The sequence below is a fragment of the Ptychodera flava genome, chromosome 19, assembly GCF_041260155.1.
Source record: "Ptychodera flava strain L36383 chromosome 19, AS_Pfla_20210202, whole genome shotgun sequence".
Lineage (NCBI taxonomy): Eukaryota > Metazoa > Hemichordata > Enteropneusta > Ptychoderidae > Ptychodera > Ptychodera flava.
The window spans coordinates 30,017,231-30,043,719 of record NC_091946.1 but is presented as its reverse complement, the minus strand read 5'-3'; the positions used below and the strand labels follow the sequence as shown (position 1 = coordinate 30,043,719).

The window sequence follows — 26,489 nt, the reverse complement described above, 5'->3', positions numbered from 1 at the left end:
GTAACAAAATTTTAGTTCAGAAAAGCTAAGCGGTCATGTCCTAAAATTTCCTATTCAAATAAATTGTGTCTGTTTTTCATGAAAACCTTACAAACCTAAGCGGGTGGGAACGTAAAACAAAGAATTTAATTACTTTGGCCTAATTTGTATTATTGCAACATTCAACTATCTGGCATCTAACACTGAGAGAAATTTAAAAAATATGAAAATCCAATTGTCCCAAATTAGTTCCAATCGTGTTTGTAGTCAAATAACAGTCAGAAAGAACATTGGATATGGCAGGACTGCCTACCTCAAAAAGTATGATGAAGAAATCTGTTTTTTTTAATTTTTTGTACAAAAATCGATCAGAGCACATCTTATGCACATATCAGAGAGATGGCAGTACTTTTGAGTAAACCATGACCTTGTCTTTGAAAATTTTTATCATGACAGCCCTCATTACAAATAACTTGCCGTTTTAACAAAATCAGATGTCTTTCAATGCATCACCTGTAAATTCCTGCCTTCATTGTGATTCAAAAAGCTAAAGAAATATCAAAGAAATATGTATAAATGTGAGGGAACTCCCCTGAAAAGCTCATGCATTTCAAGAATTTACATTTGGCTATATCAGTTTGTGCCAATGCTGTAGTAAATAGTTGTGATATCTTTATAATAACTAACATTTGAGATATTTACAATCCTAAGATTGTGGCGTTGAAAAATGTATTTGAAACAGACATTTAGACAACTTTTTTGAATGATTATGGATGATGATTGTAATAACATGATCAAACAATTTTGTGACAAGTTAATTTTTGCATGATGCCATTTATTATTCAGTTACATACAAATAAAATATCAACAAATTCTCAATATTTAACATCCTTAATCTCTAAAACAAGCAAAACATAATGAAATTCCAGATGCAAAAAAGCCAAACACACACATTCAAACAAAAAGAATAATTGATAAAATGACTCCTACACTATCACGCAAATCAATGTTGTGCTGGGTGCTTTTAATAAATGAAAGTCACCATAGGTTACAATACTGAAAATTTTGTACAACAGCCATTACTCCATATTTTGAGTACAAAATTTCATAGTCTTATTTTGTGAAATTACTATAACTTGACATAAATTGACCTCTATATAAAAATAATGATGTAGTGTACTTGTCCTACAGCTTGTTTTCAATCTCTTTATGTTTAGAGAAGTCAAAGTAACTATTGTAACTTGATGCCATCATTTCCCATTGACACAATATTGTAACATTGCAGAGTACATACATATTTAAAGTTGTTTCTAATCTTGGGCAAAAAACAAAGCTACTCATTCTGAATGACAACAATTCTTCACAGAAGTATTAGTGGGACAGGTCAAGGGTTGAGTATGTCTGAGACCAAGACCACAAGCATACTAAAAGGTTAAACACTTATGAAAATCAACCTCAAAAGTTCACCGACGATCAGTTTATACTAGCAGTTCATGCGCAGTCCTTATATTCAAAATTTTGCCTTAACTTTCCCCAGTTTGTAGCCGGATCAATGCCTTACTGTTATCATAGAAAAAAAAGTTTACAATGTGTCATAAAGTTTTGTGGTTTCATGTATGATAACATTGCTTTCAATTTCTTCACATGCGAATTGGCTTGTTCCACAACTTGGCTGTTGAGATGACGCCATTGGGGTAAATATCCAAATTGTAAGCCTTAGAACAACCTGAAAAAAATGAATACAAAAAGTTACATAGACATGCCAATTATTTCAATGCCACATGGATAGTTTATTACAAAAGACAGCCCCTGTAACTTTTATTTTGAGCAAATAAAAGTTGCATGAGTTTAGATATGATTAATGAAACTAATTGAAATTTATACACTAATTGTACCAAGACGGCTTTATGTTTATTGTTATCCAGACATATAGATAATTTTCTAATCACACAGAAAATTTTAGTTACAGGTGGAAATTGAATGAGGTGAGGTGTGTCCGTGCCTTTCAGCTCATTAACGCAGATTATAAATACTTTAAAATCATACACACATACACACATACAAACACACACACACAGACACACACACACACACACATATATATATATATATATATATATATATATATATATATATATATATATATATATAATATTACCCTTGGATAAGGAAGTGGTACATGTAATCCAGAAGCAATGGTATGTGGTATATATATATTATATATATATATATATATATATATATATATATATATATATATATATATATATATATATATATATATATATATCTTACCCTTGGATAAGGAAGTGGTACATGTAATCCGGAAGCAATGGTATGTGGATCAAATAAAGTCCCATATTGATGATACCATCCTTGATACCATCATAACTGGACACAAAAGTACATTCCTTGTTAGAGCACCTGTAAGAAACACTGTTGTGAAAAAAAATATAATTCATGGTCAGAAGATATCAGTATGCTAGGTAAATGCAAAACTATCAACACTTCAACTTAGTGCATTAGAGCTCCACTAGCTGTAACTTTTGGGATTTTTTCAATCTCTTTTTATTGTCTGCTAATCCCTCATTGATCCAAAACATCTACATTTTAGTATGCATATGTCGATATTGCACTGGATCATTAATAAATGAAAGCAATACTGGGTATTTTTTTCCCGTTTTTGTGCTGGACAGAAAAAATAGCAAAGAATGTCAAAAAATTACAATATGAAGGTTTATTAAAATTAAACATCCTTAACAACCTTCATTAAATTTCAAAGCAATTTGATATGCAATCTCAAAGAAGATGATTGTTTTTACCCAAATGGGAAAGAAGCCTGACAAAATATATAAACATATTTTTTTACGACAATGTAAAGATACTGAAGTAAGGTTGCCAAAGAAATATAACCACATGATGAACAAATTTGACAGAGGTCAAACCTTGGATAATAATGACCAAGTTTCAAAGCAGTTTTAGAGAAAACATTTTTTAAAAAGTTTCCCAAAAATACAAAATAATGAAAATGTTGCCACATTTTGAGGGCACTAAATTATTGGTGACATACATACATACATATGTACATACATACGTACATACATACATACATACATGTGACCAGTACAGACAGGCAGGCAGACAGATGTACATAGAGATATACAGATGCTGCTGATCTACCATATATGTAAATCAATTATGAATCAAAAATCAATTTAAGTTGTAATAATTTTATTCACAAATACAGAGATGGTTCAATATTTGACTAGCACAAGTTCATGTAAGGGGCAGCGATAATAAAAGTTGATGCACAAGAAACGTAATTCCTTTATTTTACTTGAAACCCCCTCCCTCCCCCCTTAAAACGAAAGTTCGCATGCAAAATAAATTTCGTATTATGATGCTGATTCTGACAAACCACAAGTACCTCTCTGAACTGCATGCCCATCAAAAAATACCGGAAGTGCACATGAATTAATAAACCTTCACTTTACGCGTTTCACTTTTTGAGACATAATATTTCAATGTATTTCGTACGTAGGAAACGTTTCACGTACTTGTTTCACTTTGAAAAAGCATACAAGTTTTTATTTCACATTTATGTCTTTTCATTGTCTTTTTTGTCTCCGTATTTTGTGGTCATTTTGTTCTCGATGAACGCGAAGGTAGTATTGTGTTCTCGCCAAAGTCGCACTTAAAAAAACACTAGACGAAAATCCTTATGCATTTTGCTACACAAAACGAAATGAGCTTTTACCCCTCCCTCCCTAAACGAACGAATTATGTTTGTTGTGCGTCAGCTTTTATTTTCGACGGCCCTTAATGTAAATGTGTTTGTTCCAAACAAATTAGAAAATGCCTTATTTACCTGATGACATAATCGGTTCGGCTGGACCAATTGTGGCAACTTACTAATATCATATTCTGCTTGTCCACAAATCTGCACTTAATTTCTACAACTTGAAACCAGATCACGCCTTGTCCTTTTCATTACTATGTAAATAAAATTAGAAAACATTCATGTACCTGAAAAGTGTGCTCATTATGTAGTTTAATTTATAAAATATACATGAACCTTCTGCTAAAAAATGAGATTGCAACATTTCTGCCAAGAATACATAACTTAGGAATGGAACTTTGATGTACAAGTCAACAATCATCATTTATGTGATGATATGATGAAGGTGTAATTGTATGGATCAACTAACTATTAGTAAAGCAATGTATATTAAAGGGATACTATTTGTAACTTTGGGTTATCTTTTTTAGTGTCATCAACTGCAATTTCTCTTTCAGTGCCCTACAGAATAGTAAAATTCCCAATGTACCGTTTGCCTGTACATGTGTGATAACCATTGTAACAGTAATTGTTATTGTTGTTAAAGTCCGGACAGTTTTTCACAAAAAATATGCCATTGTACAAATGCCATCTCAATTGAAGAGCTAAATACTGGGAATTTCATCCTGACTCAGGGAAATGAAAAAGAAAGTGCCGGTAACACACAATACAGAAATAATGAAAAAATAGCGTATGTTACAGATGAAAAATCTTTAAGAGATGAATAGATATTTACTTAAATTTATTTGACTTTGTAGATCTGTAAAGTAAAACTCTTGATATCTAGCATGAAAACAGGTACCTCAAGAACATTGATGGGATCAGGGAGGTAAACTATGATAATTCATAATTAATAATGAGTAATTATCATCACATTGAATGTTAATGTGACTTAATTTGTAGTTAACCTAGAATCTTGAGTTGATTTGACTTTGTGTACCTGTAAATAAAACCTTGATATCTGATCTGAAAAAGTACCCTAAGAACCTTGACGATTTTGTGGAGATAAAATATGATAATTCATGATTAATAATGAGCGATTATCATCACACTGAAACTACATATGACTTTGCAACCAAGAACTTTGAGTTGATTTGACTTTGACCATCTTTACAAATTACAACCTCTTTATCTGGTCTGAAAAAGGATACCTTAAGAACCTTGAGGATATTGCTGAGATAAAAAATGATAAATCAAAATAAAAAATGAGTAATTATCATCATATTGAATATAAATGTGACTTTGTAACTCACAACAATAACTTGATTTGACTTTGTATGCTATTGTAAGGGTGTAAAAATAAGAACCTTGGTATTTGGTATCTGAGAAAATAAGAACCTTGGTATTTGGTATCTGAGAAATTAAGAACCTTGATATCTGGTCTGGAAATAGGTACCTAAGAACCTTGATGATATCAGGGAGGTAAAATATGATAATTCCTAATTAATAATGAGTTATTATCATAATTAAATATAAGTATTACTTCTTTGTAACCTAGAACCTAGAGTTGATTTGACTTTATAGTTCTGTAAAAATAAGAACCTTGGTATTTGGTGACTCAGAAAATAGGAACCTTGATCAGGTCTGGAAATAGTTACCTAAGAACCTTGATGGTATCATTGAGGTAAAATATGATAATTCATAATTATTAACGAGTTATTATCATAATTGGATATAAATATGACTTCTTTGTAAACTAGAACCTTGAGTTGATTTGACTTTGTAGTTCTGTAAAAAATAAGAAGCTAGATATATGGTCTGGAAATCAGTACCTTAAGAACCATGATGGTATCAGGGAGATAAAATCTGATAATGCATAATAAATAATACGTAATCAGTAACACACTGAATACAGGAATGACTTTTTGACCGAAAACCTTGAGTTGATTTGACTTTATTGGTCTGTTAAATTAAGAATCTTGATATTTTAATGAAAATGGCACCTTTAGAACCTTGATGGTGTAAGGGAAATGAAATATGATCATTAATAATTAATAAAAATTGATTATTAGCACATTGAATATAAATATGAATTTGTGTTTAAGAAAGAAGAGTTGATTTGACTTTGTAGGGCTGTAAAAATAAGAACCTTGGTATTTGGTATCTGAGAAAATAAGAACCTTGGTATTTGGTCTGGAAATAGGTACCTAAGAACCTTGATGATATCAGGGATATGATAATTCATAGTTAATTATAATGAATTATTATCATATTGGAATATAAATATGACCAATCCGTAACCTAGATCCTTGAGTTGATTTGACTTTGTAGGTCTGTAAAAATAAGAACCTTGGTAGTTGGTATCTGAGAAAATAAGAACCTTGATATCTTGTCTGGAAATAGGTACCTTAAGAACCTTGATGATATCAGGGAGGTAAATATGATAATTCCTAATTAATAATGAGTTATTATCATAATTGAATATAAATATGACTTCTTTGTAAACTAGAACCTTGAGCTGATTTGACTTTGTAGTTCTGTAAAATTAAGAACCTTGATATTTGGTCTGGAAATCATTACCTTAAGAACCTTGATGGTGTAAGGAAATTAAATATGATCATTAATAATTAACAAAATTAATTACTAGCACACTGAATATAAATATGAATTAGTCTTTAAGAGAGAAGACTTGATTTGACTTTGTAGGTCTGTAAAAATAAGAACCTTGGTATTTGGTATCTGAGAAAATAAGAACCTTGATATCTTGTCTGGAAATAGGTACCTAAGAACCTTGATTGTATCAGGGAGGTAAAATATGATCATTCATAATTAATAATGACTTATTTTCATGTTGGAATATAAATATGACCACTTTGTAACCTAGAACCTTGAGTAAACTTCACTTTGTATAAGAACCTTGATCTCTGGTCTGGAAATAGGTACATAAGAACCTTGACAGTATCAGTGATGTGAAATATGATAATTCATAATTAATAATGATTATTTTCACATTTGAATATAAATATGACTACTTTGTAACCTAGAACCTTGAGTTAATATCACTTTGTATAAGAACCTTGATATCTGATCTGGAAATAGGTCTATAAGAACCTTGACAGTATCAGGGAGGCAAAATATGATAATTCATAATTAATATTGAGTTATTATCATATTGGATGTAAATATGTCCTCTTTGTAATCTAGAACCTTGAGAATTTCACTTTGTAGGTCTGTAATAATAAGAACTTTGATATTTGGTCTGGAAATCGGTACCTTAAGAACCTTGATGGTGTAAGGGAAATGAACTATGATCATTAATAACTAATACAAATTAATTATAAGCACACTGAATATAAATATGAATTTGTATTTAAGAAAGAAGAGTTGATTTGACTTTGTAGGTCTGTAAAAATAAGAACCTTGGTATTTGGTATCTGAGAAAATAAGAACCTTGGTATTTGGTATCTGAGAAAATAAGAACCTTGATATCTTGTCTGGAATTAGGTACGTAAGAACCTTGATAGTATCAGGAGGAAAAATATGATAATTCATAATTAATAATGACTTATTTTCATGTTGGAATATAAATATGACCTTGTAACCTATAACCTTGAGTTAATTTCACTTTGTACAAGAACCTTGATCTCTGGTCTGGAAATAGTTACATAAGAACCTTGATAGTATCAGGGAGGCAATTATTTTAAAATATGATAATTCTTAATTAATAATGAATTATTTTCATGTTGGAATATAGATATGGACCACTTTGTAACCTAGAACCTGGAGTTAATTTTCACTTCGTATGAGAACCTTGATATCTGGTCTGGAAATAGGCACATAAGAACCTTGATGGTATCAGGGAGGCAAATATGATAATTCATAATTAATATTGAGTTATTATCGTATTGGAATATAAATATGACCTCTTTGTAACCTACTAACTTAAGAATTTCACTTTGTAGGCGATCTGTAAAAATAAGAACCCTAGGCACCTGAAAAATAAGAACCTTGATATCTGGTTTGAAAATAGTACCATAAGCACCTTCATGATATGAGGAAGATAAAATATGATCATTAGTAATTAATAACAAGTAATTATTAGCACACTGAATATAAATATGACTTTTTGACTAAGAACCTTGAGTTGATTTTACTTTGAAGGTCTGTAAAAATAAGAAACTTTACATCTGGTATTAAAATGGTACCTTAAGGACCTTGATTGTATCAGGGAGATAAAATATTATAATTCATGATTAATAATGAGTGATAATTAGCACACTGAATGTAAATATGACTTTGATTTGACTGAAAATAATTACCTTGACATCTGTAGCCTTCGAACCTCGATATCAGTAAGATAATAGTAATACTGGTTGTCTATATGGTTGTCTTAGGAATCTGTGTACGACCCGACAATAGTATAAAAAGAAACAAAGTCAATATCATGATATCGTTAATACTTGGTTATAGATGCAGTTGACTGTATGTGATTGGCAATCTGGCAATCTGGATAACGAAAAGCAAGGTATATTACCGTGTATGGGCCGATCACACCGTCCTCTGTGCTTATCAACCTTTTAGTAGAATCAGTCACAGCATGGTCACATGACGACTTAGCTGTCATTTATTGAGTGAGCTAGAGGCTCTTAAGATATTCTCAACCAATCAGAGCGAGTTTCTAAACGGAGTGGACAGACCGGAATATGGTAGGTATCATACCTCTGACAGCAGTGCATACTAGTGCTAGGAAATACCGTTTGGAAACGTACGAGCAATACCTAAGGTTCACCATGTGAATACGAATGAATGTAAGTGTTAATCTATCAACTGCCAATTTTCCAGCGTAGCGTAGTATTTGAATGGCAGCTTGTTTGCCTCGACGAGCGTCTTTGCTGTGTGCATGTACACTGATACAGGCCTACAGGTGGAATATTCAGCCCCATTGTGAAATTCAAGTGTTTGACTTTGAGGCGAGTCTGGCCATCTGACGACGTTGAGGATTTGACGAGGCGGCCCTCACTAGTCTTGTAAGAACGGGCGACTCGACGCAACTGTGGGTGGTGCCGTTCATACTCAGGAAATTGAAATAACAGATGCACATATCTTCTGACCCAATGATAATGCCTCATTCACAGTAACTTTTGACAACTTGTTCTATGTTTATGTTCAAATTTTGTCAACTACAGTTTCTCGGTCTACTTCCTCTAGCACTCTCTTTTGAAATACCCAGTATTGGTTTATCAATGCAACGAATGTCATTGTGTGACATGTGTTGTTATTTTGACAATTGAGTTTACACCCAGATCAGAATTTTATAATCAATAGATTTTACACTAAAAGGGTATACATAGATAGGGTATACATTTTTGAAAATCAATCACATCCAGAATCCCCTGTGCTGAGTAAAAGTAACATACCCTTTGCAGAATTCAATAATCAGACGATCCCCCCCCCCCCACCATGCCAGCCCAGCAACAGCCATGATAAGTGAACACACTATAAGTGAACACACTCTAATCAACAAATTTCTAGAAATGTAAGTAGATCATACTGTCCAGATGTACTGTTCTGAAATGTTAATAACAACTGTAAAATTCAGAGGAGACAGCTGTATGCAATTGCGCAAGACTGACATGAAACAAAAGGTACTCTTGTCCTTTGTTTCTTCCCTCTGTTGTTTCTTCCCTCTGTTAGTGTATCCACAGCAGGAATATTAACTGCCAGCCTTAATACTCTTTAAAACCTGCTCACTGTCCTCTTCTAGTATGCATAAAGCTCCCCAATGCATTTCTCCCCATGGTAGCATTTTCTCTCTAAATCTGCCACCTCCGGTGGGCACAGCCAAATCTTGTTCCGTCTGTGCCTTTTTGCCTTTTTTTTTTTTCAAAGTTTTCAGCAGAGCAGAAATAGTATTTCACATATGCCACTTCAAATTGAAATATGCTAAATACCTGCCTTGTCCCCATCCACAATAGAAGCATACTATGAATAAAGAAGAACGTTTAAAATACACACGTGCAGTCAGTGATCAACAAAATGTGGAAGATATAGTGAATGCTCTATTATGTTGTTAGTTTGTCCATTGTTTGGATATCATAAAATCATAATTGAGACTGATGACATCAAGATGTCTTGTATGGTAAATCTTTTTCTTTTCCTCTATAGAACTCAACGTTTCTCTTTCGGACGGGAAAGAATTTCATAATGGTATTTGGCATGTTGGAAGAAAAGTATCTTCTATATACCAGTGACATGGAAAGTGCCCTTTAGAAATTCAATATGACAACTGCAGACACTGATGTAGAGAATCTACCAGCTGAGTTGAAAGGAGATGGAATAGAAATTAATCCAGATAAAGTAATGGAGGAAAGTGAAGAAGAAATCAAGGGAAGTGTTGATGAGGATACTTCTACCAGTGTTGCTGGTATTGTTCTCGATGCATCGACAGGAAATGTTGTCAGTAATCCTGTTGAAGATGCCACCATAAGAGAATCAGAAGTCAGCCAAGACTCTAATTTATGCAAAACAGCTCTTCAAACTGCCACTACGGGGATGTCAGCAGAGAATTCTCAGGAAGAAAATGATGCATCCAGCAAGGAAGTACCCTCGGTTGAGGATATTGCAACACATTCTGTTGCTGTCAGTGTTCTTGAACAACAAAATGATTGTGACATGAACAGTCAGGACCAGATTGAAGGAGACAATATGGATTGTGACTACTCAGGGTAAGAGAAAGATATCGGTATTGCCCAATAGGCAAACTTTTTCTTTGGTTTTTACTATCTAAATACTTCTTCAGTTATGCTCCAACCAGAAAACCAAGCGCCCTCAATGGCGAAACTGAGCATAACCACATCTGTCCTCCCGAATGCTATGTGGCAAAGTGGCATCAATAACAGAGCTGGCTAGTTACAGAATAGACTTTTTCACATCCCTTTTGTTTGTTGGTTGTAAAGATTTTTTCATTGCTCACCCTAATGTTTTGACTGAGTGAGGCAAAGCAGTGCATCAGCAGCTCTACCTTGCCTGGCCTTATCAGCCAACAGTGGGCTGTGAAAAAGTCTAGCTACAACATAGAATAGTTTACTCAGGCAAAAAGCGGTGCTTGACCTTTTAAGGCCTATGCATGCTTGTATACCAAGCATTATATTGGCATGATTCAGGCGTGCTACCTTATAGTTAGGCCTAAAATAGTTAAATTATTATTCAAAAACATCTCATTTCAATGATTTATGATATCATGTTCAGAGGAAGTTCAAATTATAATTTCTTTGTATGATATTTGCACCTCCAAACTTTTGTTCAGTTATCCATAGTTCCTTTCCCTGCTACATGAAGTTTTACACGCAACAATTACTGGACATTGTTCTCATCAAATATTGGTCAACACATCTGTTTAAAGGGGTTGGTTACAGTCAGTTACTTATTAGCTTTATCTGAAAGTAAATTCAATGGAAAACAAAGCGGAAACACGATGTAAATACAGTGTCAACAAGAATTAATGCAAGAACCAGGGATTGAGGACTGCCCTTTAAACAATCATGCTTTAAATCTAGAACACAATGACTTATCTATGATACAATCCAAAATGACCAACTCTTTGACTTGTTGAACCATCATTATGTATACACACCCACAAATTATAATCTTATTATGACAGTACACTTCAATCAATACGTGCAAATAAAAATATTTATCTAATATGGTCACTGGCACCCAGTGTCATTTGATTGTTCTGATATCTTGTTGATGCACCTGAACACAGTCCAGTATCATAGTGATGTTGTCAAATTTCATCAATAACCACTATATATTGTGCCCTCTCAATTATTTATTGTATTTTACATCTTGAAGACCTACTCTCTTACACAAGGACTTTTCTCAAGACTGGTATTACTGTACTTGTCAACCATGTTTTAGATTTTGAACTTAGTGTGTATGTTGCATCAAAACTGGCTCTAAAATGTATTCAGTTTTCAGCCAGACACTAATTTTGGCTAGATTTTTTCCTTTAAAATCTCATCCACAAAGGCAGATGCATCTAATGTTCTTTCTTCCCCTTCTGTGGCCATTCATCCATAACAGTTTGCTACCTATTTTGAAAAGTATTTAGAACACATTTCTCTGTACCATAAAATCATCAGCATTTCTTGTTTGCTTTCAGGAGTTTATCATTCAGTTTTGACAGTGCACCTGTACAGATGACAGGAGCCTGGAGTAGCTTTGATAGTTTCCAGTCCAACTTTCTCAAAGGCTGTAAATGGTAAGTGAAAAAGACAATGAGTATTAGAAATGCATGGAATATTGATACTGGGACTCTGTCATCTGTTTGCCCATTTGCACAATTGCAAACCAGGGAATTGGGAGGCGAGTGCAACTCATCACAGCTGACAAAAGTGCTTTCTATATCTGCGCATGGTCCCTCTATCACTGCAGTAATCTTTCTTTTGCATCAACTTCAAAGTTTTGCTGCAGAAGCATGATCACTCCTACCTGTACATCAATTTTTGATAGCAGGGACATTCTCGAAGGTTGTCCGGTTGACATGTCAGCACTGTGGTGCTAATCCCAGAAACACAGTTTATTACTGGCTGGGGCCAATCTCATGGCAGTGGCATTCCACTAGAGAACACAGTCAACATTACTTGGTGCCAGTCTGTATAAACGAACTGTCTTTGGTCAATTACATGTATTATTACATGCCTCGTATATCGAACGTTGTGTGCTCCATAGGATTCAATGGTAACTCGTCGATGACGTTGCGGGCCGCATAGCCATCACTTTACTGAAAGTGAACCGGAACTATTTTCAACTTGACAACTTTTGGATGTAAAATGTTGAAATCTCATGTTTTGCCTAGGAAATCCAATTTTAGGAAAATTTTGCATAAAAAATTGATAAACCGCATAACAGTAGCTTTAACATATCAATGCGCCATTCGATGATGAAAATCGTTCCATTTTTAACAGATTTTAGTGTAAGTTGGAAATAAAGCATTTGATTATCATTTGCTAATAAACGTAAATATTTTGAGTGAAAATTGTGTAAGAGAAGCATGTAATAAAAACATTATAGCCCAAACAAGGGACTATGTACCCTCGGTGCAGGAGACCATTTGCCTTCCTTACATCGGGCAAATGGTCACCTACCCTTAGGCACATAGTCCGATGTTTGGACTATAATATATAATGACTGTGGCATTCTTGAAGGGTACTTACACAAGGATGTCATTGAACATGATCAATCTTTCTTGTCTCAGTTAGTAACATTGCTTAATATAATCATGAGACTGTAATATAGACCTAGCTTTTTCTTTTGCGGTATATCCATTTTCCAGTGAGTTACATAAATTTACAATTTGTTTGATAGAACTTGTTTCCTTTGCTTCACTTTCATCAGGTCTCCAGATGGCAGTTGTATTCTAACAAACAGTGATGACGATAACCTTCGAGTCTTTAACCTTCCCGCTGAAATCTACCTCGGTCAATACTCAGAGATTCCTGAAATGGTTGAAGTTTTCAGCGTGCCTGTCGGAGAACTGATCTATGATTATGCCTGGTATCCATTGATGAATTCAACAAAACCAGATACCTGCTTGTAAGTCCTTTGTCATGTCATTCTATTGATTTATAGAAAGGACACTTTATCAAACGCTCTTCTTTCATCCCTGTCCTGCTAGACCTGTACCTCTCCCATCTGCAGAGTCAATAAAAATGGTATTGAGTCAAAACTGTGTATTTTCAGCTACTTGGCATGGCATGGCATAGTAGGTTTTATCTGTCAAAATCAGATTTACAGTATTTAGGTATTCTGGGGCTTTGAAATTTCGAGTCTTTGTTCAAGTGTACACATACTGTCTTGCCTCATTGGTTTTAGCCAACTTGACCTGATGGTGACATATGAACTTGGCAGGATAAGGTTGTAAGGCCAGGAAGAATGATTAAATTGTTCCTTGGAATTGCCGCTTCGACTGTCGCCAATTTGGAAATTTCTTTGGAAATTGTGTCTAATATATATACTTCTGCATTGCAACTATTTTCCTGCTGTCTTTAAGGGCTTTTTGTTGTTTTCTGGAAGCATGTAGAAGTGCTCAGAATTTATTCTGTCAACACTACATGTATATGTAATGCCTCTATTCTTTTGTGGACAGTTTGCTCTAATGTAGACTCATCAGTAACAATTTAACCAGTGGCAGATTTTTCAAAACGGTGAAAACAAGTCATCAGGATGGATCACGTTTCACATTTGACTGAACTGGTTGTAAAGTGAAATGAGCTGCTGGCTAAAACTGAAAAGTTCACTTTGTGTCTATAAATTGTATTATGCATGTATGGCGTAGGTGACTGTGTTCTTGCTTTTTGAAGATGTGGAACTTCAAAAATACTGTTGAGGTACAGAATATGCTACAGACTTTTTTCATCATCGTTTTATGAATTTCAGGTTTGTAAGCAGTTCACGTGACCATCCTGTACAGATGTGGGATGCATTTACTGGCCAACTGAAATGTACATATAGAGCCTTTAATCATCTTGTAAGTACAACAATTTCCTGAAAGTCATGCCATGATGCAGATAATGATAAAACTAAGCAAAACAAAAAAGAAATGCTGGGGTCCCTGTGTTATTTGTAAAATGGATCATTAGGGTTCCTGCTATGGGGAATTTACATACTGGGGCATTTTCATATTCAAACATGGCTGATGACCTCAATAATAATTTGTGAATAAAATTTCAACATAAAGCCTAGTTGATGTGGTAGAAGTGGTTGTAAAAGAATAAATGTCAAGGTTACAGTTAATGTTTCTGCACCACTACTGTTTGGATGTGAAAAATGAAATAATGTGAATCTCCATGTGTGTAACAAAGCGAATCAGCAACTTTCAAGCCCATCTGCTGGGAAGGCAAAGTTACATACAGTCTAAATAAAGACTTCTTTGAGTAGTGATACAATTTTGCGATGAGCATGTGATATATTGTATTTCAAAATCATAGATGGCCAAGCAACAGAACAAACTCCTCTCTGTAAAAATCAACTAGTATTTTATCACCTGGTATTTTATATTTTCAAGAGTATCTATAATACCTTCAACACATGGCACTGACTTTTGAAATAAAGTATAAAATAATAATAATATTGTGATATTGTCGTTAATATATATGGTACTTTCCATTGAAACTTAAACAAAAGGAGTATAGCAGTTGTGGCTGCTATCATGAAATTTCACACATATGTATGAGCAGCTGTATTATTGGTAGAGAACGTTTGCACCAAAAATGATAATTGAAAACTTATTGTGACAACTTTAGTTGTAGTTTCCCTAGCTGCAACTCTGTATGGTCCATTTTATTTGTTTCATCATATTTTCCAACTCATACTGCCAGGTTCATCTGTCACCATAAGGTCAAGTTCATAAGTGCCACTGAAGCATTGCTTGACCTATGGCATCTAATATAGAAATAACGGGTGACGCGCTGACCATTAATGTTTATTTATGAGCAAGGGCGAGAGGAAAGCCAAAAATTAACAGGCGAGTCTTGCCGAGCCCATTAATTGTGGCTTTCCTCGAGTCCGCGCCCATAAATAAACATTAATGGTCAGGGCCGAGTCTGTTATTTCCATTATATTATCAACGGACCCAAGAAAACCGTCAAAATTTGTGAAAATTTCCCAAGCGAACGACAACTTGGCCCCAGAACTGAGCAATATGCGACGCACTGTCACGTGTGCTGTAAAAATTTGGCAAATCCAGAGATGTTTTCAGATAAAAAGTATCTCAACTTGGCCCACAAGTGCTCTATTTTATTTTGTGATTGATTATGATTTACGTTTCAGCTGTAAAGTTAAGATACTTTGAGTTGTTAATCTATTATTCATATTCACAAGCACGAAAACAAACCATTACTGTGTATTTGTGGTCAGTCATGTGGTTCAGCTCGACAAATCAAAATGCGACAGGCAGGGCATGGTAGTATAATGTGTGTTAACAGACTAGACCATTTGAAAGCTTTGTAGCAAAAATGAGTGGCTTGTCCCGCTAAAATAGATGTACATAAGCATGGTGATGCTAACTATTAAACTTGATCTTAAAGTGATAATGTATGTCACAGCTGTATGTACTTCTGTTGTTTTTCTTGGTTCCTTGATTGCTTGTTGATTTTGAAGAATTTGACCTGAAAGATATCAGTTTCAACATCCTTTACAGTGTTCATATTCCAAGTCAGGCTTGTAAACAAATAATTATATTAACCCTTTCACCACCATGGTTTGAACCAATCCCATTGCTTTCTATGGTAAAGTTGGACCTCTAGAGAGGTAAATGTGGAAGAAAGGGTCGAACACTGTGGTACACTTTCATTATAGGACATAAAATAGACATTTGTACATATTGTGTTATAGTGCTGTAGTGCAATTTGTATGTTTTGTGTAGTGTTTCTGTCACAAGACAAACCAAAATTCACCACTATGGTTTGAACCGATATCCCATTGATTTTCTATGGTAAAGTTTGACCTCTTACAGAGGAAAATGGGGTGATAGGCTAAGCACTACAATAAACTTTTATTATAAGATATAAAATAGATATTTGTACATAGATATTGTATTATATAGTGCTGTAAGTGCAATTTGTATGTTTTATGTAACATTTCAAGTCATGAAAAAAAAAAACCAAAATTCTTTTTTCCAATAGGATGAGATGACAACTCCACACTGTGTAGCATTTAGCCTGAATGGAAAGAAACTCTACTGTGGCTTTGATAAGAACATAAAAGTGTTTGATACAAATAGACCAGGCAGAGAATGTGAACAACGGCCCACACATGGTGAGTCCACACTCCACACATCCACACTCTCTCAGGATATTGCAGTTCACAATGCAATCTTGTGTGAACTTAATCTTGTATGAACTTACATATCAAACTCTCTTCAATAAGTTTCAGTTGGTTTGATAAGTTATCCCTTCTTATTGGTATTCACTCACAAAATATCAAATATCATGACAATCAAATGTTAAAAAAGTACAATTTTTATATGTTAATGTGTGAATTTTGACTGTACTATAACTTGATACCATTTATGCTAGCCACTTACATGTATATACCCTGTTAACTTTGCAAAATTTGAGGTAAGTCAAAATACAATTGAGGAAGCTAACTAGACGTAAACCACACAATCTAAACATTGCGTGTGTAATTTGTAGTTGAGTTGATATGACTATCTATTATGACTTGATTTTGCAGCTAAAAAGAAAGGACAATGTGGTATCATATCATGCATAGCAATGAATCCAACTGATCCAAAGATGTATGCAGCAGGTTCATATTCCAAATCAGGTAAGGATGTCAGCAACTTTAAACCATTCCCTTTCATTTCCCTTCACTCCATGAGTTTCAAAATGAGCCCCCACAAGTGGTAGATCAAAAAAGGTAGTGTCAATGTTTGAGAGTCTGAATAACTACCCAAAGGGACAAAGTCGGCCATTTTTCATGAATTTTGTTTGATGCAAGATACTACTTACATTGTTTGACATGTTGAAAGATACTCAATGAATGGGTGACAGTGCATATATTCGACCCCGGTTTTAGACAAATGAAACCATGGCGAAAATGAATTAATGGTCATGACCATTACTTTATTTTCGCGATGGTTTCATTATCGTGTCTAAAACGGGGGTCGAATTTTTTCAAAATTTTTTTCAAACGTTACCATTGCCAATTTATATGTGACTTTTGTATTGCAAAAAATATATAGTGCCTTTTAGACTCTTTTTTTGGGAAACTGCTGCAAAATGTCCTCATATCTTACACCCTCTCACGGCACAGTGAAAGTGATCTTAACCTGTACATGGATAGACTGTGATGGCCATGTTTTAAACAATTCGTATCGATAAATACCATGTTGAGCAGAGAGGCAAGATGTACCATGACTTGCATTTTCACATCACTTCATTTCATGACAGTCCAATGCTGCCACTAGATGGCAGCACAACTGCAGATCACAAATTAGCAAGTCATTCTGTTGTTCGTATGCCAATTGGCTATCACATACCTGATGAATATGTGGCAGAGGGAGCTATTATAGGAACAGTTAAAATTTCATTACCAGGTTCTACTGCGTGTCTTTATGTGTGTGTGTGTGTGTGTGTGTGTGAATGAATGGCTTTATGTACCTATGAGTCTGTATGTCCACTTCTAAAATTTGAAATCTATGACACCTAATGCCTTGTTATAAAAGCCATCTTTTTCAGTCCCAAGGTATCATAGTACAAATGTGTATACTCCCAAATTTATTTTCTTCATTCAAGTATCATTTATTACCGGTACCTTGAGCAAAACATTCACCTTCATCATTTAATATATCTTCTTTGTTCTGTCAAATTACTGATGGCAATTTTGAAAACATAATGAGTCAAAATTACTCAAGCATTTTGATAAATAGTGGAATGTAAATCTAAATATGGTTATATGTGTAACAGTGAACGGAGACGTTGAAGTGTTTTCCATGATGGGTGTGGGATGGGAGTACCACACAATTGGGTGCTGTGTACTGTATCGCAGCCAGAAATACTGGTATCAAGTCAAGTATGGAAAGAACTGTGTCTCTGATAACGTCTTGCTATAATTTAGTTGGTATCTACAGTGAACCAAACGGCAAACTGGAATTTCTCCTTTGTGGACATCAGGGTGGTTTAACTCACATGAAGTTTTCTCCGGATGGAAATGTGCTGTACACCGGCAGTAGAAAGGTAAGCTACAGCTGATCATAGAAGGAGAAAATAACATGAACCATGTAGAGTAGCGAAGAGTGGTTAAACAGAACATCAACTGAATCCACAACAGTTTAAGTAACTGATAGTGATGTAAGCTGTCTTGCTGGCTAGTTTGTCTAATGAGGAAGGCAGCTCCATTAGAACCCTTGTTTTCCGATTATTTTAGGGTGTGAATACACAAATTGCTGTGACTTGGGTGAATATGCCAGTCTCATTTACTTCCATGTATACATTTATTTACCTTCTAATAATACCGATATTACCATTTAACAAATGTTTTCATGATCATAGGATGTGGTTTCAAATTGGTATCCACCTTGCCTGCTACCTACTTATGACAAATTGCTGTAACAGGATATGGAATATCCATGTCGCTGTGTCACTGTAGCAAATAGTGTTTGTGTATAAAGGTATTATGCTCGGGGAAAAAACTTGCAATAATCTCAATGGCAGAAATGGTACAACACAGAAACCCAGTCAAGGAAATGATGATTGGACAAACCTCAAAAATGATAAAATTCATGAGCTATTACAGACATGCTAGTTGAATGGAGCACAGATATTAAGTGTTGACAGTTGTTGAGCAGATGATTTTAATATTTGTTAAAAAGATCCGATTTAATAGCTGTAATTGAACAGATGGTTTGAAAGTTAGTGGTGTTGCCAGTTGTATTACAGGAAGTGGTGTTGAGAGATATCACTGGATAAAGAGCAACAGTACTGGAGACTGATGGTGTGCTGTGTCAGTCAACATGAACAGAGATGTGGGCAGTGAGATAACTGATAGATTTGCATTATAAGCATTTGATGAACATGGGTGATCAGTGTGTCTGGCTGTCTGAGATTTGTCAATTTCTGTGCATTTTTCACTTTCAGACCAATCTGTGACTTTGTTTATTAAGTGCGTAAATCATGTAACCAACGATATCATATATCTTCCAACAAGATGTGCCCTATCCCTCATAACACATCATTACCATGTACATATCAGAGGCTAAGAAATCACAACTTTCATTTTCCTATTTGACGTTTTCAGGATTCAGAAATCTTATGCTGGGACATTCGGAATCCTGGGGTTGTAATGTTCAGAATGATACGAGATGCCACGACAAATCAAAGAATGTATTTTGATATAGATTGGTAAGATCTGTAATCTTAACTCAGTTGACAGATGAGACTCAAATCTTGTGTATGTAATCTGAAATTTTGTGTGTCATCATGCTGTTCTATGGTATAACACTTCAAGGTACCATGCTAAAATTTGATGAATGTTGCTAAAGTCAAACCAAAAGTTATGAATCAAACAGACATTTTCATTGTCAAAATCAGTTTAACCCTTTCACCACCATGGTTTAGCCCAAACACATTGTCATCAATGATGATTGTTGACCTGCTTACAAGGAGTTTGGGTAAAACTGAATAAGATACCAATCGTATTCAGTCTCAGACACTTTTACACAATATTGTTGCCAAAGTTTTAAATATTACCTTTTTTTCCTACTGGTGATTTGATGTTGAAATAAACTCCCTGAATTCCAAAAAGAGCAAGAAATGTAAAAAAGAACTCAAGACCAGTTTTTTGAGATGATCTACGAAAATCAGTCATTCCCCTCACATACTTTTTGACTGACACAACTGAAGTTAAAAAAAATCATGTGGAAATTACTATCAGGAAATCGCAGACAACTTTCATGGTAAGATGACTGGGCTCACATTGAATAATTTCACAAATCAACATAATTCTAGGGGGTCCAGTTTCAAAAAAGCTGTGGGAGAGCCCCCTAAGCAAATTTCTCTGTCTTCATTGTGAAGATTTGACTCAGTGTTGTTCATATGTGCCACTTTCCATGAGAGTATTTTACAGTGTGACAAACGGCCTCTTTACTGGATCACAATCGTTATGGCAGATTGGTGATGTAGAGAAAGTCACTATTTTAAGATAGAATGCGCCTTTGGGACAGGTGATATTTGGACTCTCAAATTTTTTCAATTCTTTTCTGATCTGCCACTTGTTGCAGCTCATTTTAAAGCTATTGGAGAAAGAAAAACTTTCACCTTCTCAGTTTTGTGAAAATTGAAAATGTTATTGTTCCCCATAGAGTTACCACAGGGATGGCAGCCATTTTGAATTTCAAATACCAGTGAATGTCAAGTAACTTGTTGCCCTAGTACCACACCTTTGCCAGGTGACCCCTGATTTGTATTCTTGATTTGGTAAGAGACTGGTTGAAAGTTTCTTTAGGGGAAAACGTGAGGGAAAGTTTAAGTCTTTCACTTTCAAGACGCATACTGGCTTAAATTTATAGAAATAACACATTGCACAAATATTACAGTCAGTCAGACACTCTGTGTGTGCAGGCAGTGAGGTTATGCATCACTTCTGGAACCTCCAAAATACTCATATGATGTTGACACAGCTTGTGACTGAAGGCACATACCGGTATTTTGTAATTTTTCCTCAATGCAGCACTGGACAGTTTGTAGTGTCAGGAAATCAGAATGGGACGGTGACAGTATGGGACACAACAGTAGCAGCCGTTGCAGAACATAACGCAGATACTGAACCGGTACTCCCACCAGTACTAAGTTACTTTGCTCACGGTGATTGTGTCAATGGTGTCAGGTAAGAAGTCATTTCAAAGTGGTCTCAGGTGATCATTATATCAATTATAACAAATACATCAGGTGTATATGATGATGTACAGAATGGATGTAACGGTTCAGTTTGGCAGCTCTTATTGTTTGCAATAGAGAGTAGAGTCGTAATTTTCAAACTCCATGGAGTTGTGTTTGATTTCAATATTAAACTGTGCATGTTTGGCTTTCGCTTTCACAGTCTACATCCAATCCTTCCTGTCATGGCAACTACCTCTGGACAGAGAAAGTTTCCTGTTCCCATGGCAACAGAGAGTGACAGTGATGATGATATTTCGACAACAAATCAGATATCACGAGAGAATTCCCTGAGGCTGTGGTCTTGCTTGACTGCCAAAGATGTCTAGTGGATGGAATGACTGACAACAGTAGTATGTAAATGAGTCGGTGCTTGTGTCAACTTCATCATTAAAATGAAAAGGAACATTTTAATGCTTGTGATGCACTTTAGCCAAAACTTTTTTATGTAAGAGTCTTGAAGAAAACTTAAGCATTTTTTAAATATCAATAGCAGAGCCCTACCTACCTTGGCAGAAATTTGGATTAAATATTATTCTAATAAAATAGTTATAATAATAATCCTGTCAACATTCTGTCCTATTTTTTTGAAACATTTTATATTTGTGTGATATTTATCTGATGGGACAAAACTAATTAATGGAAAATTGCAGCTTCAAATATCTTTTCATTTCTGCCTGAGAAGGAACCCTCAAGAGATCACAGTGACTGTTGGACCAGCCACTTTGAATGGATTTTCATAAGCATGAATTATTAAAAGACCGGTGGCAATATTTTTGATGATTTTTTCACAATTTTTGTTTTGAATGTCGATTGCAAGTTCTTGTTCGCCCCCCCCCCCCCAGTTTGTTAGACACCAATTTCACTTGTCAGTGCAGTGTCTAGACCTGTAAAATCTACTGTTATTGTTTACATATGAACCCTGGACCAGTATTCACTCATCATCAAAAACAATGCAGTCTACAAATGCACAAGCTGAGTGGAGAAGCTGAATACTGTGTATCTCAACATGCTTTTGGCAGCTGAACAAGAAATTGAAAGCAACCATACCCATCTGTAATCCAAAAAAAAATTGGAGATCAAAAGTTGCATTACGTAGTTACTGTATATGACAGACACAGCACAGCACAGCGCAGCACAGACTTTGAACTATGTACTGGTACACATAATACAGTCAAGGTTGTGAAAGAAAGACATACGATCCTCCTGTAAAACAACCAAGAAGTGATGTCAGGTGTTTTGAAAGGGTAAGCACATCCAGCCCCAACATTATTGCACTGCCCTTTACCAATCTGTACGTCAAATAGGATGTACATGGTCACAATTTACAGACAGATATTGTTGATGCCATCAGTGATCATCTTTCTGAGAGACACATCATATTTATCAACAACCCCATGATACCTGCCAAAAAGTGTTTGAATGTAAAGACGAGCATTGTCTTGTACGTGTGTAACCTTGATTTATAAGTTTGCAAGAGAGGCGACCATGTCTCTTTATGTTTGGTGTGTCAACTACACTTTATCCATTGGTTGACAGCATACAGCAGATTGAAATACCCAGTATTCAGCAGGTCAACACAACCTGTATACATGTGATATGTGTGATGTAAGTAGTTGTGAAACCTGGAATTTGAATGGACTGAGGTGTTAGCAAAACCATGTGGATAAAGATCAGTATCATTATGCAAAGTTCAAATTTTATCATTAGGTCAAGTTGGTTAAAACTACTGAAGAGTAACAGGTCCTATATGGTGCACTGCTAACAAAATGTAGAAAATTTTAAGGCCCCTGAAAGCACAGATACCATAAACATATAGCTGCTATAACATACCAAGCCAAGTGGATGAAAATACATATGGTTTTGGCTCAGTACCTTTTTTACTGACTTTGCAAATGGGGAAGTGATACTATTTGGCAGGAAAAGGGATATAACTGTCTTATTTACATGTAATTGCCATCACATGATATTATCTTTGCCTAACATCTGTAGAACACAGCAGTGGCCATTAAAGGTATACTGTCACCTGTTCCAATTTTGCCACAGTTACCATGGAAAGAGAAAATCTAACCAATCACAGATTTTAAGCAGATGGCCACTTTTTAAAAAACAGCGCCCTCACACGGGCATTTTGAATACCAAGGAATGCCCCTTTGACCATATATGGGCATATTTGACTGTTGTTGACTGTATACCTTAAAGTGGCGTATTATTGTGGCAATTTTTGGCTCCTCTTGAGTTTGACACAAATGCATCATGGCCCAGTTGAAAAGGTACCAAGGCTCACAATCAAAAGTATGATGAGTTCAAGACAAGGGCGTGGCTGGAGTAGCTGGCTCTCTACCAGAGGATGGCGAAATTTAGACTATAGCATGATGTTGTGCCTTTGACCAAGGCATTGTACTCCTTATTGGGTACTTCTGTAAATTGGCTTCTTGCTTTTTTTTATGATGATGTAAATAAAAAAAAAAGGTGCAAATTCACCAAACAATAGATGATCCTTTCTACTTGACGAAGATGAAGTCAACAAAAATATCGATCCAAAATCCTTCAAGTATGGTTGTTTAGCTGTGTATTTACATGTCTATAAGGGGCGACGTCAAAAGATCAATGTTTGAAAAAAAACTTAATTGCTTAAGTTTTGGGGTGGGGGGTTTTTGGCCAAATTAATTTCTGTGCAGTCAAAAACGATTTAACGTCTTTTTGGCAAATTTTACAATTTCAAGGCTGTTTTTTGTACGCTAAAACCGATCCAGTCACCCGTATTTTTGTTACTTTATAATGGTTTTCAATTTTTATTTAATTCAATGGTACATTGGTACGTCCTGTGAAAGAATTAGTACAGGGTATGAGTCCGCAATGTTTTTCAATTTTAGGTCAGTTAAGTTAGAAGGGGGGTGGGGGGGTCTGAGGCCAAACTTAAGCAATTAAGTGAGATTTATTATGTTGAACTTTTGATGTTGCCCCTAAGTACATTCAAGGTTAAATAATTGACAAACATGCACGTTATGTCTATTTTTCCACTGCCCACCCACATGCCAAAATCTAGAAATGTTCTACAACTGTAATGTGACAAGCACGCGCGCATATCTCCTGTATCACCCAAATAAACTTCAGGATGCTACAGTAACTGATGATGAGCATATACGGTTCACACATCTGAAAACTTTGTACAAACTTTGCATGATTTCAATGTGCATTTTTATATCTACCATGATGAACAGTAGATATAGACATGGTTAGATACTTAGTTTGGTAGAGTAACAGTGATACAGATTACAAATGTGAACATTTGATTAAATCAGAATACCAGTTGTTGCACGACTTTAGTATGAATATTTGTCACATACTGTTCAAAGGGGACACTACAGTGAACCATAGGTTGGCTGTATGGCAAGTAAATTTTGATCCCTTCCAGTAGACTTGCCCCAAGTCTGTTGGCATATAAATATCAAACTTGAAGGAATAAACTTCGGCAGACAGTCACGTTGATGGTGAGGTGATTGTGAAATTGAAGCAGTATACTTTGGCAGACTGTCACATAGATGGTAGGGTAAACATAAAATCCAGCTACAAACTACTGAATACACCTTAGAAAAGCCAAGCAACTGGTGGGACAGTCTACTCCTCTAGCTAAATTGCTGGGATAAAACTGAGGAAACACTGAATGCAGAATCAAAGTTGCAAAGAATTTTGATGTGTGGTACGTTGTGGAAACCAAGAAGTGATGTCAGGTGTTGTGAAAGAAGTGACTACACTTCTCTCGCTACATGTGACATCCAAAGTGTATCAATATACAGTCGTAAGAAGCAATTACATTTTGAATGAAAATCTAATGAATGAAGTACGATTATTTCCCTCGGAATATATTTTCAGAAATTCAAATTTTTACATGGAGTATGGTATGAAGTTTCTTCCCCTTTGTCTTTAGTTTTCCCTCTAGAGTGAACACAGGATATAGCAGCCATTTTACATTTCAAAAATTGGCAAATTGTTGGTAATTTGTTTTTCATTTGCATGATGCCCCTATTTGTATTCTTGCTGGTGAAAAAATGGTAGAATGTTTTCCTGCGCAAAGCATGGGCCAAATTTAAACTTACACCCACTTTGAAATGACAGGTTGCTCTCAACTTGAGGTCTAACATGGTTTGTTGATCTTGATCAAATGACCAAACATTTGCATTAAATCTCTGTTTTTTAAGAAACATAACAGCACCTCTAATTATTAAATCTGAATTTATTCATCATAATTATATTTTTCATAATAAAGATGTAAGATGTTTGATTTAAAAGCGGAAGTTTTATAAATATTTGCAAAAGAAAATGCATAATTTCCCTGCAACCCTTTCAAAATCATGGCTGTTATCATTTTCAGCATTTGCTTATCATTCTAAAATGTTATGTAGATCACATCTCAAAAAAGTCATAATTGACTGTAGTATGTCCAAACTACAATTTTGTCAAAAGTCTGCATTTTGGCCCAAATGCTGCCATCAAACTCTACATTTTCTACAAAGCAATGGATCAACATCATTCTAGAGGCAAATACAGGATTCAAAAGTCCACACTGTATGAGAAATGTCCATGGTGAAAAGTCAATAATAAAGTAAAAAAAAGGAGGGGGGGGGGGTAAAACCACAGTACACATGTGTATACCCTGCCTATGGCAGTGCCTCCCTGTGCCCCCCCCTGCAGGACACTCTACTATACCCTACCTGTTTCTCTTTCAGTACAGGTAAAACCTGTGTGCATTTTGTGGATCTGATGCCTAATCTCCTTCATACTTCTAGATTCCTCTCCACCAGTTAGTATCAGCATCCCTGATAAGACACATTGTTCCTAATAACACTAAATAAGATGAATTAACCCTTTGAACCCGGCTCGGACATAAATGTTCGATGACATCATAGAGTACCAGGGGGTCAGGGTGCAAAGGGTTAACATCTTGGACAGACAGTTCCTTCCTTTGCAAAATGCCAAACGGTTAAAAAATTTTCTCAAAAACAGCACAGCTCATCTGAAAACACCAGTATTTGGTATACAAAGGGATGACACTATGTGATTTATTCAAACTACTGAAATGATGATGAATTGTGCTTGTGGAAGACAATTTTTCTATTCTTTTTAACATTCTACTTCCACAGGACAGATTTCTGTATGAACACTTTGAGATTTGGTATATATCCCAACAAGTGATCTATTTACAGTTAGTTTGTACAAATAATGATGAAATACATAAATAAATAAATATATAAATAAATACATAAGTGATATATTTTTATAATATTACATAT

General features: G+C 35.2%; 1 protein-coding gene and 1 long non-coding RNA gene across 3 annotated transcripts in view; one reads left to right on the top strand and one right to left on the bottom strand.

Moving 5' to 3' along the window:
* Positions 1-21,756, top strand: part of LOC139119230 (telomerase Cajal body protein 1-like) — a 45,725-nt gene extending 23,969 nt beyond the window's left edge. The window contains exons 2-12 of the mRNA XM_070682916.1: positions 8,489-8,565; positions 9,923-10,482; positions 11,922-12,020; positions 13,157-13,354; positions 14,198-14,288; positions 16,444-16,576; positions 16,994-17,086; positions 18,380-18,498; positions 19,559-19,662; positions 20,990-21,145; positions 21,359-21,756. Coding sequence (XP_070539017.1) covers positions 10,037-10,482; positions 11,922-12,020; positions 13,157-13,354; positions 14,198-14,288; positions 16,444-16,576; positions 16,994-17,086; positions 18,380-18,498; positions 19,559-19,662; positions 20,990-21,145; positions 21,359-21,524 — 1,605 coding nt within the window. The 5' untranslated portion in view covers positions 8,489-8,565; positions 9,923-10,036 and the 3' untranslated portion in view covers positions 21,525-21,756. The remainder of the gene's footprint in view (positions 1-8,488; positions 8,566-9,922; positions 10,483-11,921; positions 12,021-13,156; positions 13,355-14,197; positions 14,289-16,443; positions 16,577-16,993; positions 17,087-18,379; positions 18,499-19,558; positions 19,663-20,989; positions 21,146-21,358) is intronic.
* On the bottom strand, positions 794-8,354 carry LOC139119235 (uncharacterized). 2 transcript variants are annotated; one of them, XR_011548880.1, is made up of 5 exons: positions 8,292-8,354; positions 8,077-8,155; positions 3,848-3,972; positions 2,275-2,415; positions 794-1,705 (listed from the first exon to the last, which is right to left on the bottom strand). It is a non-coding gene; the product is annotated as an uncharacterized lncRNA (long non-coding RNA). The 2 variants fall into 2 exon arrangements; XR_011548879.1 differs by having other exon boundaries at positions 2,275-2,403; positions 8,292-8,303.
* Positions 21,757-26,489: the final 4,733 nt, after the last annotated feature.